Source organism: Poecilia reticulata, chromosome 6 (genome assembly GCF_904066995.2).
Source record: "Poecilia reticulata chromosome 6, P_reticulata-male-v2, whole genome shotgun sequence".
Taxonomy (NCBI): domain Eukaryota; kingdom Metazoa; phylum Chordata; class Actinopteri; order Cyprinodontiformes; family Poeciliidae; genus Poecilia; species Poecilia reticulata.
In genome coordinates this window covers 29392408-29408346 of record NC_088835.1, presented here as the reverse complement: position 1 = coordinate 29408346, position 15939 = coordinate 29392408, and the positions used below count along the sequence as shown (strand labels likewise).

General features: G+C 43.6%; 1 protein-coding gene across 7 annotated transcripts in view; it reads left to right on the top strand.

Moving 5' to 3' along the window:
• Positions 1 to 15939, top strand: part of znf423 (zinc finger protein 423) — a 188404-nt gene that overhangs the window by 79786 nt on the left and 92679 nt on the right. For all 7 annotated transcript variants that reach the window (XM_017305362.2, XM_008412529.3, XM_008412528.3 and 4 more), the window contains 14 exons: positions 740 to 917; positions 2403 to 2527; positions 3856 to 3937; positions 4024 to 4099; positions 4295 to 4575; positions 4662 to 4939; positions 5640 to 6026; positions 6706 to 6887; positions 7918 to 8457; positions 9771 to 9918; positions 12372 to 12917; positions 13521 to 13705; positions 14496 to 14911; positions 15713 to 15929. In XM_017305362.2, coding sequence (XP_017160851.2) covers positions 740 to 917; positions 2403 to 2527; positions 3856 to 3937; positions 4024 to 4099; positions 4295 to 4575; positions 4662 to 4939; positions 5640 to 6026; positions 6706 to 6887; positions 7918 to 8457; positions 9771 to 9918; positions 12372 to 12917; positions 13521 to 13705; positions 14496 to 14911; positions 15713 to 15929 — 3641 coding nt within the window. The remainder of the gene's footprint in view (positions 1 to 739; positions 918 to 2402; positions 2528 to 3855; positions 3938 to 4023; positions 4100 to 4294; positions 4576 to 4661; positions 4940 to 5639; positions 6027 to 6705; positions 6888 to 7917; positions 8458 to 9770; positions 9919 to 12371; positions 12918 to 13520; positions 13706 to 14495; positions 14912 to 15712; positions 15930 to 15939) is intronic.

Sequence of the window (15939 nt, the reverse complement as noted above, 5' to 3'; positions counted from 1 at the left end):
CAGAACAATATCAAGCATAATTCAGCCCGCTCTTTTGTTGCATCCAATCCATTCTGAAGTGTCTATTAAAGGAGCTGTGGCCTTTCTGTCGCCTCCGTGCACGACTAGGCCGGAGGGGGGGGAGAGAGAGAAAAAGAGAGGAAGAGAGGAAAAAAAGAGCAGTGCATAATCTGGTATGTCTGACAGATAAAGGGAGCGAGTATCGCCATCTTTCCGCTCTGTTCTCCTCATCTCCTAATCGTTTTTCTGACGTTTCAATCTGCCAAGGCCCTAATGAAAATATGATGAGGCGGATCTGCGGTCCTCGGGGACGGAGGGGAGGGATGGAGCGAGGGATGGCTGCAGAGGGAGGATGAAGGGAGAGAAAATACACTCTGTCCTTATTTCCGGGCTCCGGTGGGGATACATAGTTCTTGGAGCTTTCTATTTAGATGTTGCCACTGCAGGAGCGCATCTCTCTCCCTCTCTTTCTCTTCCTCTCTCTATCTCTGCCATCCTAATTTTTTTTATGTATATTTATGTATGAATGTTTGTGTGTGACTAGGATAAATGTGTTTATTTTTTGATTATATCCTCCTATGAACTCCCACAGGCTTCTCCCTTTTGCCATCCAAGAAACATAAGACTTCTCCTTAATCATCCCCCTTCGCCCTGCTTTACCCTCACTTTTCCTCTTTTTTTTTTCCACCATCCTGCAGCTGTGAGTTAAAATACGCCTCCCCTGCTTCCTTTCCTCTAGATGGCGACGATGACCCCGCCGGCCTGTCCTGGGTGCCCTCCTCGCCCTCCAGCAAGGACGTGGCGTCGCCCTCCCAGATGCCCGACGGCTGCTGCGACCTGGGCATGGCCACCGGCGGCGAGGAGGAGGGCGGCGCCGGCCTGCCCTACCCCTGCCAGTTCTGTGACAAATCCTTCAGGTATCTCCTCCACATCTGGATCCCGCTCATGAATATCTGGGTGCTCATAAATAAGCTGCAGCCGCCTCGCTGCTATTTCCATAATAAAGTGGAACGCTAAGGCAACAGTAAAGGGAATGAGGTGAATACATTTCTCACCAGCGTCTCCGGAGACTCAGTCAAGAGCCATTTTAAGAACAGCTGTCTTACACACACTCCAGAGTCATCATCATTATTATTCCCCGTATTAATCGTTCTGCCGAGCTCACCTCCTTCTGTCATTCTTCAACATTCACGCCCTTGTTCCGCCGCGCAGAAGCAGCTAAACCCCTTCAACTTCTCGCACTTTTAATGGCATTTAATGGATTTTACTGGGATTTAAGCTGACAGATAAACTCATAATAATTATATGTTTTCAATTTATCTGCTTGAAAGACATACAGATGGACTAGGTGTGAATTTGCTTGCAGCCCTGCTTACTTGGTTACCCCTAAAGGAAATCTAGTGTAAATAAATGTACAGCTGTGGAAGAGGATCAGGGACACTGAAAAAAAAAAACGAATTCAGACTCTAATCTTTTGAAATCAAAAGCAAAAATTCTGGATTTTTGGAGATTAAAGTAAGAATTTAAAAAAAAAATTACTTTAATCTCAGTAGTCTGATCAAAAAAAAAGAATTCTAAACTTAATCTCAGACTTTTTCCTCAGAATTCTCACTTTTGATTTCAGATTTAAGTCAGAATTTTGAGAAACGATCAGAATTTTTACTTTGATCTTAGAACACAGAGCAAATTCAGATTTCATTCTCAGAATTCTGACTTCAGTCTGAGAATTCTGAAACCAATTCTGGAATTCTGATGAAAAAATATAAATCTGAGGTTAAAGTGACAATTCTGAGATTTATCAAGAATTTTTTTCAGTGTCTCTAATCCTCTTCTGTAAACAGCTGCTCTGTGAATGTTTGTGAAGTTGACATCAGATTTGAGTCATGAAACAATTTTCCAAGCTTTAAACGTTTAAATGAATCAGCCAAGAGACTCATGGGAACTCTGGAGGAGCTGCAGAGATCCACGGCTCAGGTGGAAGGTAGCTATTAGAAATATTTGCGAGCAATTTTCCTCTTTATATCCCTTCAAAAAAAAAACAAAACCAGATTTGAGCTTAAAGAACTTAAATAGCTTTACTTTTGTTATTCACCAAATCGATTTTGAATAAAAACTTGACATCAAGTTAGGCTGAGGCAGCAGTGTTAGTAGAAGTAACACTGCCACCTGTAGGTGGGAGGCAGCATCACATAATCGCAATAAACTCAAAATTATGCTTTAGATCTGCTGATTTTTGGTGAATTTTTGCGATAAAGGAATCGCAAAAAACTGGAAAGATTGATTTATAGAAATCTACTGAAAGGCTTTACTGGTTTTCCAAATTAAGTAGAAACATTTAGTCCCAGTGTTTAGGTTTCTGTTGGCTAGGAGCTGAAATAACGCCTGGTTCTGTCCGCTTTCAGCCGCCTGAGCTACCTGAAGCGACACGAGCAGATCCACAGCGACAAGCTGCCTTTCAAGTGCACGTTCTGCAGCCGCCTGTTTAAACACAAGAGGAGCAGAGACCGCCATGTGAAGCTCCACACAGGTTCGTTCAAACGTCTCTGCAGCTCATTGCTCCTTCTTCTCTCATTGGCTGAAGAGTCGGACTGAGAGGCTCAAATATGGAAAAGATCCAATCAAATATTGGAGTTACTGGGAATAGATTTATTAAACCTCAATTCTACATGCTTCTTTTTTGTTACTTTCCCAGAACTGAAATCTTTCTTTAGAGAAATTACTGAGCCTGAATGAGCTCCGGATTATTGAACAGATTGCGGACGGCCGGATCGCCGGCGATCTGAGTTGCATGTAAATATTTTTCAAATGCCGGTAGAATTCGAACCACATAAGGTAGAGCAATTTTTTTTTTTGCATATGAAACCGTAAGAATTTTACTTACTTTTCCGACATTCCACATGTCCCAGAAGCGCTACATGGCCGCATTACGACTTCACAGATTTATAGTAAACGGAGGAACCAGACACACGAGGCATATCCATTCGCTATATCCATCTATATGGTTTTTAGATCTGCGCAATCACTTCCTGGTTTGGATCTCCCGTCCTCACGTCGACAGCATAAGATATCGTGAGATATTTTCACGGGATTTCATTTCCCGTCGGACTTTATTTTCGGGTACAAAATGCTGTGCCAAGTATACAGCGTACCTGCACCACCTATGAGGAAGTGGTGTACAAAACGAAGCCATGTGTGCTGTACACGGTTTTTTTAAATTTATTTTTATATAGATCTTTATTGAGAAACAGTAACGGTACAAACAGGACACAAATCGCATACATTGTCGTAAAATGTCCGCCACAATATACAAAGTCTATATGACACGCACATTTCTATTCTGGCTGTGGATAGATGTTATAAACTTGGCGGTATGTGAAAAACTAACTTCTGCAAAAAATCAAAATACAAGTTCTATGGTTCAGAAGGCCTCTCTGCAGCTTTTTGTATTGACAAGTTTGGTAAATAAGATTAAGAAATTCTTATATTTGCAATATATTGGAAAGAAATTGTGAACCGAATTACGTTTTTGGGATTTTTCTTTGCCGTTTTTTAGCATTTTATTTAGTTGTTATGGATTAATAACAGATAAATTGTGAAAGACCTGGATTTAAGGATTGTATTGATGTATTGGTTATTGAAATGCTACAAATAATGGCTGTGCAGCATCCAGAAATGTAAAAAATAAGCTCATGCGAACCTTTATAATTCTAGTCCTAGATTTTATGCATTTTGCTTAAGCAGCCTTGCAGTAACCTTCAGAATTAAAAACCTCCTCTTAAACTTTCTTTTTTGTTTTATCAAACATAAACACACATGTTCCATCAGGAATCTTATCTTCAGTTTTATCGCCTGCAGGTGATAAGAAGTATAGCTGCCAGGAATGTGAAGCTGCGTTTTCTCGCTCCGATCACCTGAAGATCCATCTTAAAACACACAGGTAGTAGCATTGAAAACCTCTAAAAAAAAAAAGTGTATTTCTGTTTCTTCAGTCTGATTTGTGGCTTATTGATTTTTCCTCTGCAGCTCCAGCAAACCATTTAAATGCTCAGTGTGCAAACGTGGCTTCTCTTCCACCTCATCACTGCAGAGCCACATGCAGGTAAACGGCTTGTTATCATTTTCTCTTGGGATGCACCGATCCACCGATACCGATATTTGAGGTTTAATATTGGCCGATACCGTTTCGAAAAACAACAATATCGGAACCGATACAGATATCAATATTGGGTCGGTGCATCTCTAGTTTTCCTCCAAAGCGAACAGATGAGGGCGTTAAAACGTTCGGACCTTGCAGGCTCACCGTAAGAACAGAGAGCACCTGGCGCTGCGGAGCGAGAAGGACGGCGGGAAGAAGGGGACGGGCGGAGACTTGGACCTGGACCAGGACCTGTACATGTGCGATTACTGCGAGGAGACGTTCAGCCAGACGGACGAGCTGGAGAAGCACGTCCTGACCCGACACCCGCAGCTGTCCGACCGGGCCGACCTGCAGTGCATCCACTGTCCGGAGATCTTCCTGGACGAGGCGTCGCTGCTCACGCATATCGAAACGCAGCACGCCAACCGGAAGCACAAGTAACGGCGGCGTTCCGCGTTCTGAACGCCCCTGATTGGAGAATCGCTGCAGCTGGACCTCACTGTGGTTCTCCTTCCCCTCCCAGATGTCCGGTCTGCTCGGAGCAGTTCCCGTCCGTGGAGGACGTCTACTGCCACCTGGACAGCCACCGCCAGCCCGACTCGTCCAACCACAGCGCCGCCAGTCCCGATCCGCCGCTCGGAAGCGTGGCCTCCATGAGTTCGGCCACGCCGGACTCCAGCGCCAGCTTGGAGAGAGGCTCCACCCCTGACTCCACCCTGAAGCGCAGCCAGAGCAGCGAACGAGGCCGCAGGAGAGGCGGAGACTCCGGGGAGGACGGAGCGATTAGTCTGGCCCATCAAGGTACTGGTACCATCAGCACCCTCACAGGTCTGCCTGTAAAAATCAACCCTCCACCTGGATCTGATCCAGAGCGCTGCTGCTGGCATTCTGACTAAAACCAGGAGGATGGAGCTCATCACCCTTCCACTGAGGGAATAGACTTTAAAATACTGATGTTAGTTTATAAATCACTGAACGGCTTAAAAATATTAAAGATCTGCTGTTGTTACCTTCCAGATCTCTGAGGTCTTCTGGTTCTGGTTCAGCTCTGCATCTCCAGAACCAGAACCAAACATGAAGAAGCAGCTTTCAGCTTCTATGAACCACAAATCTGGAACAAACTTCCAGAAAACTGCAAAACGGCTGAAACACTGAGATCCTATAGATCTAAACAACAAACCCACCTGTTTAAAGTTTTTGAAACATAATCAATAAAACATTAATCAACATTTTGATCTGTAATGACGACACTTGGAAAAATGTGACGTTTCGATCATTGATTCTTTTGTGTTTTTATGATGTAAAGCACTTTGAACTGAAATTTGCTGTACAAATAAACTTGATTGATTGTTTTAGCAATTAAAACTGTTTAAAGTGCAGAGAAGATACTGACTGCTTATGCATACCTGCAAAAAACCCCCAATTTAAAAGTAAATTATTGCAGAGAAACGTTTTCCTGCCAGTGATCGACAGTGTTAATGTCCAGCTCTTGTTTCTGCAGGCTCAGGAGGGAGTTGGGCTAAGGTGACGTATTCGTGCCCGTACTGCTCAAAGAGGGACTTCCACAGCCTGGCCGTGCTGGAGATCCACCTGAAGACCATCCATGCAGACAAGCCGCAGCAGAGCCACACCTGCCAGCTCTGCCTGGAAACCCTGCCCACGCTCTACAACCTCAACGAGCACGTGCGAAAGGCCCACCGCGCTAGCGGCGGGAGCATCGGCTCGGCGGCGGCAGCGGCGGCTTTCCCTCTGCTCCAGTTCACAAACGTCACGGCGTTTCACTGCAACTATTGTCCGGACATGTTCGGAGACATCAACTCCCTGCAGGAGCACATCCGAGTGTCCCACTGCCTGCCTGGGGGGATCATGGCAGGATCCACCACGCTAGGTCTGCTCACTCTGAAGCTAACGGCCTCGGTCTAAAACATCTGTCAGTATTACTGAGACCATCAGCCTAACCCAAATATTATGACGTTTATTTATAGCTGCCACTTAAAATAAGTCATAAATGGAATAAAATATAAAAATTAAATGTGATAAAAGCTAATTACAATTTTTTAAAAAGAGTGACTTTGGCAAATTAAACATTTTTATAAGCTTTTCATTGTATTTATAAGAAGAAAAATGAAATAAAATATTTATTTCAAACAAATAAAATGTCAGACAAAAATAAAGTGAAGAAAATCATGATAATAAATAAACAAACATAAAATAGCAAAATGTATATATCCAATTCGGAAAGAGTAGGAAGGTGACAAAGCTAGGAAAAAAATAAGTAAAATAATAAAAACATAAAAAGTTAGTTAAAATGAAAATAAAATAAAATATTTTTATGTTTTTTATTATATTTATAAGAAAAAAAAATTAATAATAACCCCCCCTAATGGTTTATATGTCCTGCATTACACATCTAATGTTTATAATTATACAAATCATTTGTATAATCCTATAAAATAGGATCAATATTTGTAATTTGTAAAATGGGAATGGAAGATAATCTCCACAGTATTTTTTTGCTGATAGTTAAAGTATTGAATGATAAAAACTGATTTCTGTCGCTCCTCCAGAGGGGAACCACGCCTTCTTCTGCAACCAGTGCTCCATGGGGTTCCTGACGGAGTCCTCGCTGACGGAGCACATCCAGCAGACGCACTGCACCTCGGCCACAGGAGGCGGGACGGCGTCTGGAGGAGCCGTGGCCAAACTGGAGTCCCCTGTCCTCCAGGCTGCGTCTCAGTCCTTCATGGAGGTGAGAATCTAAATAAATAAAAAAATCTGACACCACTTTAATTCTAGGGGTCTTTTTTTGTTTTGTTTTGTTTTTGCAACTGAAATGCCAAATTTGAGTTTATCTGTTGTAGTAAATGTTTGATTGGAGCTCAGCTAAAGCTTATTGCTCAGTTAGCTTACTCATGAGTTAACTTAAGCTAACTTAAGTTAGCCTATTTATGTTAACATGAGTAAGCTAGCCTCACATTAGCTAACATGAGGTTTACTAAAGTAAGCTAACCTTATGTTAGCTTATTTTATCTAACTCTAGCTAGCATAGATCAAAAAGTCTTACTATAAGTGAAATAATTATAAGTCAGTTTAACTAGTAATTTTTTATTTTTTCTTAATTTTAAGGAATTATTTACTTAAAACAAGCTCCTACATCTTGCTGACAAGCAGCTTGTAAGTTAGTTTTGTCTTATAATGACCAAAAATACGTAAGATTTTGTGTTTTTACAACGTAGGTGTGCTATCATTAGCATTTGTTGCTAACTGAGATCTTTAGTTGCTATTTTATCTGTTATAAGCACATTTTTAAGAATTTAGTTGAAATAGTGGATTAGTTAATTTGTGTGTTTAGTTTTAGACGTAGAAGATTATTTCTAAATAACTTTTTTCTGTCGATCACAGTGTGTTATTTTGTTCATAGGTTTAATTAAAGAAATGTGAACAAATTGTGCTTCCTTCAGTTCAGAACCGAGAATGATTCATAGTTCCGAGTCAAGTGGCTTAAATAACACAAAAGCCTGAACTTAAAGGTCGAAACCACTTTAAAGATTACTGACGCTTTGGAAGGGAAAGGAGTTTAGAAATGACTCTAGATTTCTTCACAGCTCTAAAAACAAGCCGTCAAATCTAATTGTGATTTAAGGAATGTGCTTGTTTATCTTCCTCCTGCTCTGCATATCTTTCTCCATTTCCTCTCTCCCTCCACAGGGACGCAGCGTTCACCGTTGGGGACTAACAGTGAATGCTGATTTTTATGAAAATGTATTTTCCATGTCCAGGTCTATTCCTGCCCTTACTGCACCAATTCTCCCATCTTCGGCTCACTCCTCAAGCTCACCAAGCACATCAAGGAGAACCACAAGAACATCCCGCTGGCTAACAACAAACGGCAGGCGAAGGTGGCTGACCTCAGCCCAGCCTCCTCCGACGTGGAGATCTCCTCTCCCAAACGCCACCGCCTGGGCGGTGACTCCACCCCGTCCCTGGGAAGCAACGGCGATTATCCCTGCAACCAGTGCGACCTCCGATTTTCTAGTTTTGAGGGTTTCCAGGTGCATCTGAAATCTCACCTGGAGATGCTGCTGAGGCGCCAGTCCTGCCCGCAGTGCAACAAAGAAGACTTTGAGACGCAGGACGCGTTGCTGCAGCACCTCACGGTGCATTACACCACCACGTCAACGCAGTACGTGTGTGAAAGCTGTGACAAGCAATTCTCGTCCGTGGACGACCTGCAGAAACACCTGCTGGACATGCACACCTTCGTCCTGTACCACTGCACCCTCTGCCAGGAAGTCTTCGACTCCAAGGTCTCCATACAGGTAAACCACACACTGCCCTGCACAACATGGCAGCTGGACTCACGCTAATGAGACGACAATAAAACCTCTAACGCAGTGGTTCTTAACCTGGGTTCGGTCAAACCCCAGGGGTTTGATGAGTCGGTCTCAGGGGTTCGGCGGAGCCTCTGCCGCGGAGGTAAAGACACACTTGTGTAAAGTCGTGATGACGCCCCGCTTTGCCATCACTTAATGCAGAGGATCACGTTACATTGCTGAGCCAATCAGAGGATCACGTTACATTGCTGAGCCAATCAGAGGATCACGTTACATTGCTTAGCCAATCAGAGGATCACGTTACATTGCTGAGCCAATCAGAGGATCACGTTACATTGCTTAGCCAATCAGAGGATCAGGTTACATTGCTGAGCCAATCAGAGCTGCGGAGGAGCCCTGATTGAAGGAGCTCCACTCTTTTTACCAAATTCAATAGTCTAAATCTGCTCCTTAGTCGCCTTTTTTCGGGGTTGATACTGCCACTAGTGGCGTGGGGGTAGTAACACAGCTTATATAATTACATTACTAAATCAGAATACCACAAAGTATGTTGTGTGTCGGGGGGGGGTGAGTGGAGTGGAGTGGAGGAGGAGGAATAAGAAGGGTTTGGTGAATGCGCATATGAAACTGGGGGGTTCGGTACCTCAAAAAAGGTTAAGAACCACTGATCTAAAGTCTTTCTATAACCAAGCCCTAAAAGATGTAGATTAAAAAAAACATTGTTGTATTTCTATTAAAAAAGAAATGTAATTAAAATCACACATGAAAAAGGTTGTTGTTTTCTTCTTTAGTTTTTAACGGCAGCTTGCATCCATCAATGTTACACTGCTGCCAACTCGAGAGTTTTACTAGAGTCTGTACTATTGATATTGTTGTAATTTTATGAATTTGTACATTGGTTGTATCTTGGGTTTATGGGGACTTTCATTGCATGTCTCATGATAATGTTTTATTCACTCACCTGGTCAGGGATTAAAGATGGAAACCAGCTAATCTAAATCTGAGACAAAGCATCTTTTATTAGTGTTTTTTGCACATTGTCGCTATTTTAAATAAACCAATAAACTAAACCGTTGCATGTCGAGGAAAACGGTCTTGAAAAGTCCAGTGAAGCATTTAATCTCAGTTTCATCCTGGATTTCTTAAGTGTCCAGCAATAAAAACCTTTCCTCTGTAAATCTGCTGCACAACGTTTGTATTTATGTTTCAAAATCTGATGAAAAGGTGGAAAATAGATTAAGGAAAAGTGTGGAAATGTAGAATAAAAACCCATGGATTTATGTTCTCCCGTCTTCCAGGTGCATTTGGCTGTGAAACACAGCAACGAGAAGAAGCTGTTTCGCTGCACAGCCTGTGCCTGGGACTTCAGGAAGGAGGCAGACCTTCAGCTCCATGTCAAACATAACCACCTGGGTCAAAGGTCAGGCCTCCCTGGAGGACTCGCAGGTACACTCATACCTCTCCACACGTTTTCTCTGTTTCGCTTTGACTCTCACACTTATTTTAGTATCTTTGGCCATATTTTCATATTCAACCCTTTAAGAAGACAAAAACTGGGATTTCTACCATCTGATGCATCAGGAGAGGTTAAAGTTACTACCTTTATCCGCTAAAGGAGCCGAAATGGCGAGTAGGTGTGAAGTAGAGGGCAGTGTGAGGCGGTTAGATTTATTTAAAGACCGTGGCTGTTGTATTTGCAGCCTTACTACTCAACCTTCCAGCTCCACAAACACGTGTTTTTCTTCTAGCTTCTAGTGAAAATATCTTATTACACCTGAAATAAGACAAAACTGACTTACAAGTAACTTTTTGGCACAATATAGGAGTTTAAGGCAATAACCCTTAATATTGATGAGAATGAGCTTAAAATGTCATTAGCAGTCAGAGTTAAACATTTTAGATATTAATGTGCTAAAGTGGATCTATTTTGTAAAATTCACATTTTGCATGAATTTGAGTCTCAACTGCTTCTAAAAACAGCCAAGTATTTAAAAAACCCATTTTTGGGGAATAAGTTAATGTTTTTTTGGTGTCTGGAAAATGATGAGTTTCAAAAACCTTCATATTATCAAGTCACATTTGACAGGCACTGGGCCGTTACCTAGCAACCCCAGCAGAGTTCCGCACGTTACCTAGCAACCCCAGCAGAGTTCCGCACGTTACCTAGCAACCCGACTGGAGCTCCAGCATGCTTGGTCCACTGGTTTTACCGATGTACAATGGCTGCTGGAAAAGACGTGTTTTGTTGCTGACTTATCATCCAGAAACCACTTCATGCATTCTTGTTGGTTGTGCTGGAGGCTCCACTTCTGCATTTCAAAGATGTACGGTTGTATAATTGCTAGAGGTGTGGCGATTGATCGGCCACCGATCAGAATCAGCCGATTTCTGTGAAAAAGTGTATGATCGGTGATCGCCGATCATTGGCTCTTGTTGCCGATCACACAAACCAATCACCTGCTTCTCATTTCGCAGCCTGCCTGTGCAGCTGGTCTTCTCTTTCCTTCACACTGCACAAACGCGCAGCAACAAATCCTAAGCGATGTGGAACTATAACTATAACGCACTGAGTGAATGGGGACGTTTGCGTGTTGCGGCAGAAAATTGAATCAGGTCAAAATGCATCAACACAAGAAGCTAATACGGCATAAAAACAATGCCATACTTGAGGAGTTTGGCTACATCGAGGCTCACTGCAGTAAAAAAGACGATCAGATAGCAGGTAAAGCAGCGCGCAGCTACAAACACTCACCCGGATTAGCATGACGGTCAGAAAGCTAAACAAATAACCCGCAAAATTATTTAAGTCTTCGAGCTGCGATGTAAGACGCTGGTTCTGCTCTCGCTGTTGAACCGCTGCTACGCGCTACAGGTAGTAATATTTCACAGACGGAGCGCCGCTTCTGCTCCACCTGGTAGTGACTCTCACACCGAACATCTGCTTAAAGCCGCAGCATCTAACCTAAAAAAATACATTTTACATACGTATTAAAACTTTCGCTGTCCTAACATAAGACACATAATCTCTAAAAAAATTATTGATCTCCTCTCTGTTCTGCATAATTACTCCACTCAGTCAGAAACAGCCAATCAGAACTAGCAGTAATCAGCTAGCCACCATGCTAACAGGAAGTTTTCATTCAGTAACTCAGGATTGTTTATTGTAATGGATCCTGTTTTTGCCTTTGAATGCTAAGTTTTATACTTGAATTTTTTTGGCAATGTTGAGGTTTTATTTTGGCTCTTTGCATTATTTAGCGTCTTCAGAACCTTCATATGTTATCAGTCTGTTAAAGATAGTATTACTGATAGCAGTACAATTTGCACAATGCCTGTTCTGTTTAGTTTTCTTCTTGGAAAAAGTTATTAAAAACAAGTTTTTGTCTAAATTAAGGTGAATTTATGGTTCCTTTTTCCACATAATGTAACCGGTAGTGATTATGATAAAAAAAATAATAATTATATGATCCGTATCGGTGATCGGTATCGGTGATCGGCCCTCCTGGGTGATCGGAATCGGCAGGAAAAATCCTGATCGGCACATCTCTAATAATTGCACATCTGTCTGCAGCCATTTTCCCATGTGAATGTAAACATTGAGTTTGGCGGCATAACCAGCAGCAGCTTATTTGGATTTAAAGTAACAGATGCCCTAAAACAGCTCAGAATATGCAGAAAAAAGAATAAAATCTCATTATCTACGAATAATTTTGTACAAAAATCATAATGAACATGTTTTGTGTAGACCATAAACCTGTCCTAACCTGTTCAAGGAAGCGTAACAGGTCACCTTTAAAGCATTCTGGATTCTGAAATCTTTCCTATTCGTGGGCTGAGAGGAGACATAACGGCGCACAGTAATCACAGTTTTGACGTTAACGAGGTGTTTCTTCCTGCAGGGCTGAAGCCTCGGAAGTGCATCTTCTGTGGGGAAACGTTCGGAACAGAAGTGGAGCTCCAGTGTCACATCACCACCCACAGCAAGAAGTTCACCTGTCGCTTCTGCGGCAAAGCTTTCCACGCCATCTCGCTGCTTGAGAGACACCTGCGGGAGAAGCACTGTATCTTCGACGGCAGCAACGGCGGTGGCACCGGCAGCAGCGGGAGTCAGAACGGGACGCCCAACGGCCTGGCTCAGACCTCCAAGCGGGGAGGAGCAGGAAGCGGCGGCGGCGCGGCGGCAGCAGAGAGAGCAACGGTGGCGGCCGTCGAACAGGCCGACCTGCAGAGCATCCTGCTGAAGGGCGCCGTTGTTGGGGGTGGGGGGTCGTCGGCGGCAGGCGACACGGCCAACAGTCATGAGGCGAGCGGCGGCGAGGAGGAGCTGGACAACTCTGAGCCCATGTACGCCTGCGACATCTGCGGCGCGGCGTACACCATGGAGTCGCTGCTGCAGAACCACCGGCTGCGGGACCACAACATCCGGCCGGGAGAAGACGACGCAGGTAAAGCTGCCGTCCAGGTGGGAGGGCTGGACGAAATGCAAAATGCTACAAAGTCATTTTGGCTTAGATTGTAGCGAAAGCCTCAGTATTCTTAAAATAGAACTTAAAAGTGACTTTTCAACAAGATACAGGAGCTTGATTGAAGTCAGTGATTCATTAGATGAGAAATGTAAGTTAGCTTTCCAGTGTATTAAGACATTTGCAGAAGAAATATTCTTGATTCATTTCATATGAGTCCATATTGATAATTACTGGTTCATTTTTTTGTTTTAAACATCAGTTGGTGACGAAGCCTTTCCTTTATTACCCAACGTTTTCACACTGCGCCGTTGTTTTCTTTTATTTTCATGACAGAATTTTAAACTGCTGCTGCGCCAGTTACTCCACACGTTGTTGCTAGGCAACCAAGAAAGGAGTGAGTTGCTAGGTAACCAAGGAGAGTGCGAGTTAGTTGATTCTGCCAACCTTCAGTGAAATTTTTGCTTATTCTCCCTCATGTATTGTCTATTGATAATGATCTTGTGTCTAGTGAGATATATGTTTGTACAGGATCAGATTTTTATTTATTTATTTATTTATTTTTTGTTTCTTTCTGTTTTCCAGGTTCCAGGAAGAAGAAGGCAGATTTCATCAAAGGGAACCACAAGTGCAACGTGTGCTCCAGGACGTTCTTCTCTGAGAGCGGGCTGCGCGAGCACGCTCAGACGCACCGCGGCCCCGCCAAACACTACATGTGTCCCATATGTGGGGAGCGCTTCCCGTCTCTGCTGACTCTCACTGAACACAAGGTACAAACTGATCCGCAGCTCCGGGTCTGTGTTTTAGTCCAGTAAATGTTTGTGTCCTTATTGAAGAATGCTGTTTATTTTCCTCACAATAACTTTTTAAAGGTTTTATTTAGTGGGTGAATTTTTGAGATGGATAAATGTTATTAATGACATTTCAGACTGGATGAAGTGTCTGATTGCATGCGTGGGTTTTCTCCGGGTACTCCGGTTTCCTCCCACAGTTCAAAAACATGACTGTTAGGTTAATTGGCCTCTCCAAATTGCCCCTAGGTGTGAGTGTGTTTGTGCATGGTTATCCTGTGTGTCTCTGTGTTGCCCTGCGACAGACTGGCGACCTGTCCAGGGTGACCCCGCCTCTCGCCTGAAATGTTAGCTGGAGAGGCACCAGCAACCCTCCTGACCCCACTGAGGGACAAGGGTGAAAGAAAATGAATGGATGGATGTATGACGTGTCTGATTGTCCACATGTTTTAGGCTGCGTTCCCACCAGCCCTGTACCGTCCAACCAAAACAAACACACGAGTCCAACGATAACGGAAGAAATGACAAGCGAGAAATCCTACAGCCACTAAAATCTGAGTCATTTATGTTGCTCTCAGTGTCTTCTTCAGAGGTTTCTGTTGTTTCCTGCTTGGTGCAGCGCCCCCACAGGCAAGGATGGGAACATGTTTATAATTAGTTGGGTTTGTGTGAAAGAGAACTGAGCTTTCGGCCCTGGATTTCTCCAATCTAATAATAGTTTCTGTTTTCTGACCTTCTATCTGCATGCTGTGGGTCACTCTTCCTCCAGGTGACCCACAGTAAAAGCCTGGACACAGGAACCTGTCGGATCTGCAAGATGCCCCTGCAGAGCGAGGAGGAGTTCATAGAGCACTGCCAGATGCACCCCGACCTTCGCAACTCGCTCACCGGCTTCCGCTGCGTCGTCTGCATGCAGACCGTCACGTCAACGCTGGAGCTGAAGATCCACGGCACCTTCCACATGCAGAAGCTCTCCTCCGGCTCGGCGCTGGGGGGAGCCGGAGGCGGCAACGGCGCAGCGGGCGCAGGCAACGGCTCGGCCTCCTCGTCCCCCAACGGGCAGCTGCAGCCGCACAAGCTCTACAAATGCGCCTTCTGCTTGAAGGAATTCAAGAATAAAGGGGATCTGGTGAAGCTGGACGTCAACGGGCTGCCTTACGGCCTGTGTGCCAGCTGCATGAGCAGGTGGGAAGGGAGATCACAACCCAGTTTAACTGTAAATCAAGTGAGAATTCAAGCATTCTCACTTCTTAAGATTTTATTTCTCTTGATTGTTATTCCATCTTCTGTATGTTTTTCTGAAATCAGTTCTTCATACTTCAACTGATTTCAACTATTTATATGTCGAAACGTTCAGCTTTTTCTGGAGAATCTTTTTGTAATTTCAACTTTTATACATTTTGTAATATTTCAACTTTCATGCAAATTTTGGCTCAATTGAAATGCACTGAAGTTCTTTGGAATTTCACAAAATTTAGCAAAAACTTTGTGCCGTTTCACAAGCTACTACTCCTGCCTACTTCAACCTAGAAACTCCATTCAAGTTTTAAGCAAGTCACAAGACGTTAATCTATCTTGAAATGATTCGGCTTTTTGATAACTCCTACGGTTTTTCTAAAATCGCTATTTAAGTTTTACCAGATTTTGGGCGGTTTTCAGTTTTACAGTGTAATGAGGGAATTCTTCACCTGACAGAGCGCCCTCTAGTCACTGACATTTTACTGATTTTTCACAAACAAAATGCTGCTGTTCATACACATTTCACTCTAGAGAAATAATTATGCATCAAAACGTAGGCATGAGTATCTGGTTTGAGAAAATATATGCATCATTAAAGTAGGTTTTACGGTTTTCTTTCAAACACTTCCTGAGTGCAGACATGTCACCATATATCTGGTGCATTCTTTCATCAGATCAGCATTCTTACGTCTGTTTTGCTAAGTGCAGCCATTTTTCTTGTTATAATATGATGTTTAATCCACTTAGGGGGACGAACGGCCAGAGTCCCAGCCAGAGCGGAGGAGCGGTGACGCCGGGGGACACTCCAGCAGACAAGGCCCTGACCGGGCTGAGGTGTCCGGAGTGTGGCGTGAAGTTTGAAAGCGTCGAGGATCTGGAGAGTCACGTCCAGACGGATCACCCTGAGGTCAGCCCCGAAACCAGCGCAGCGGGAAAGAAGGCCGAGGCTTCGCCTGCACCCAAGGTGAGACGGA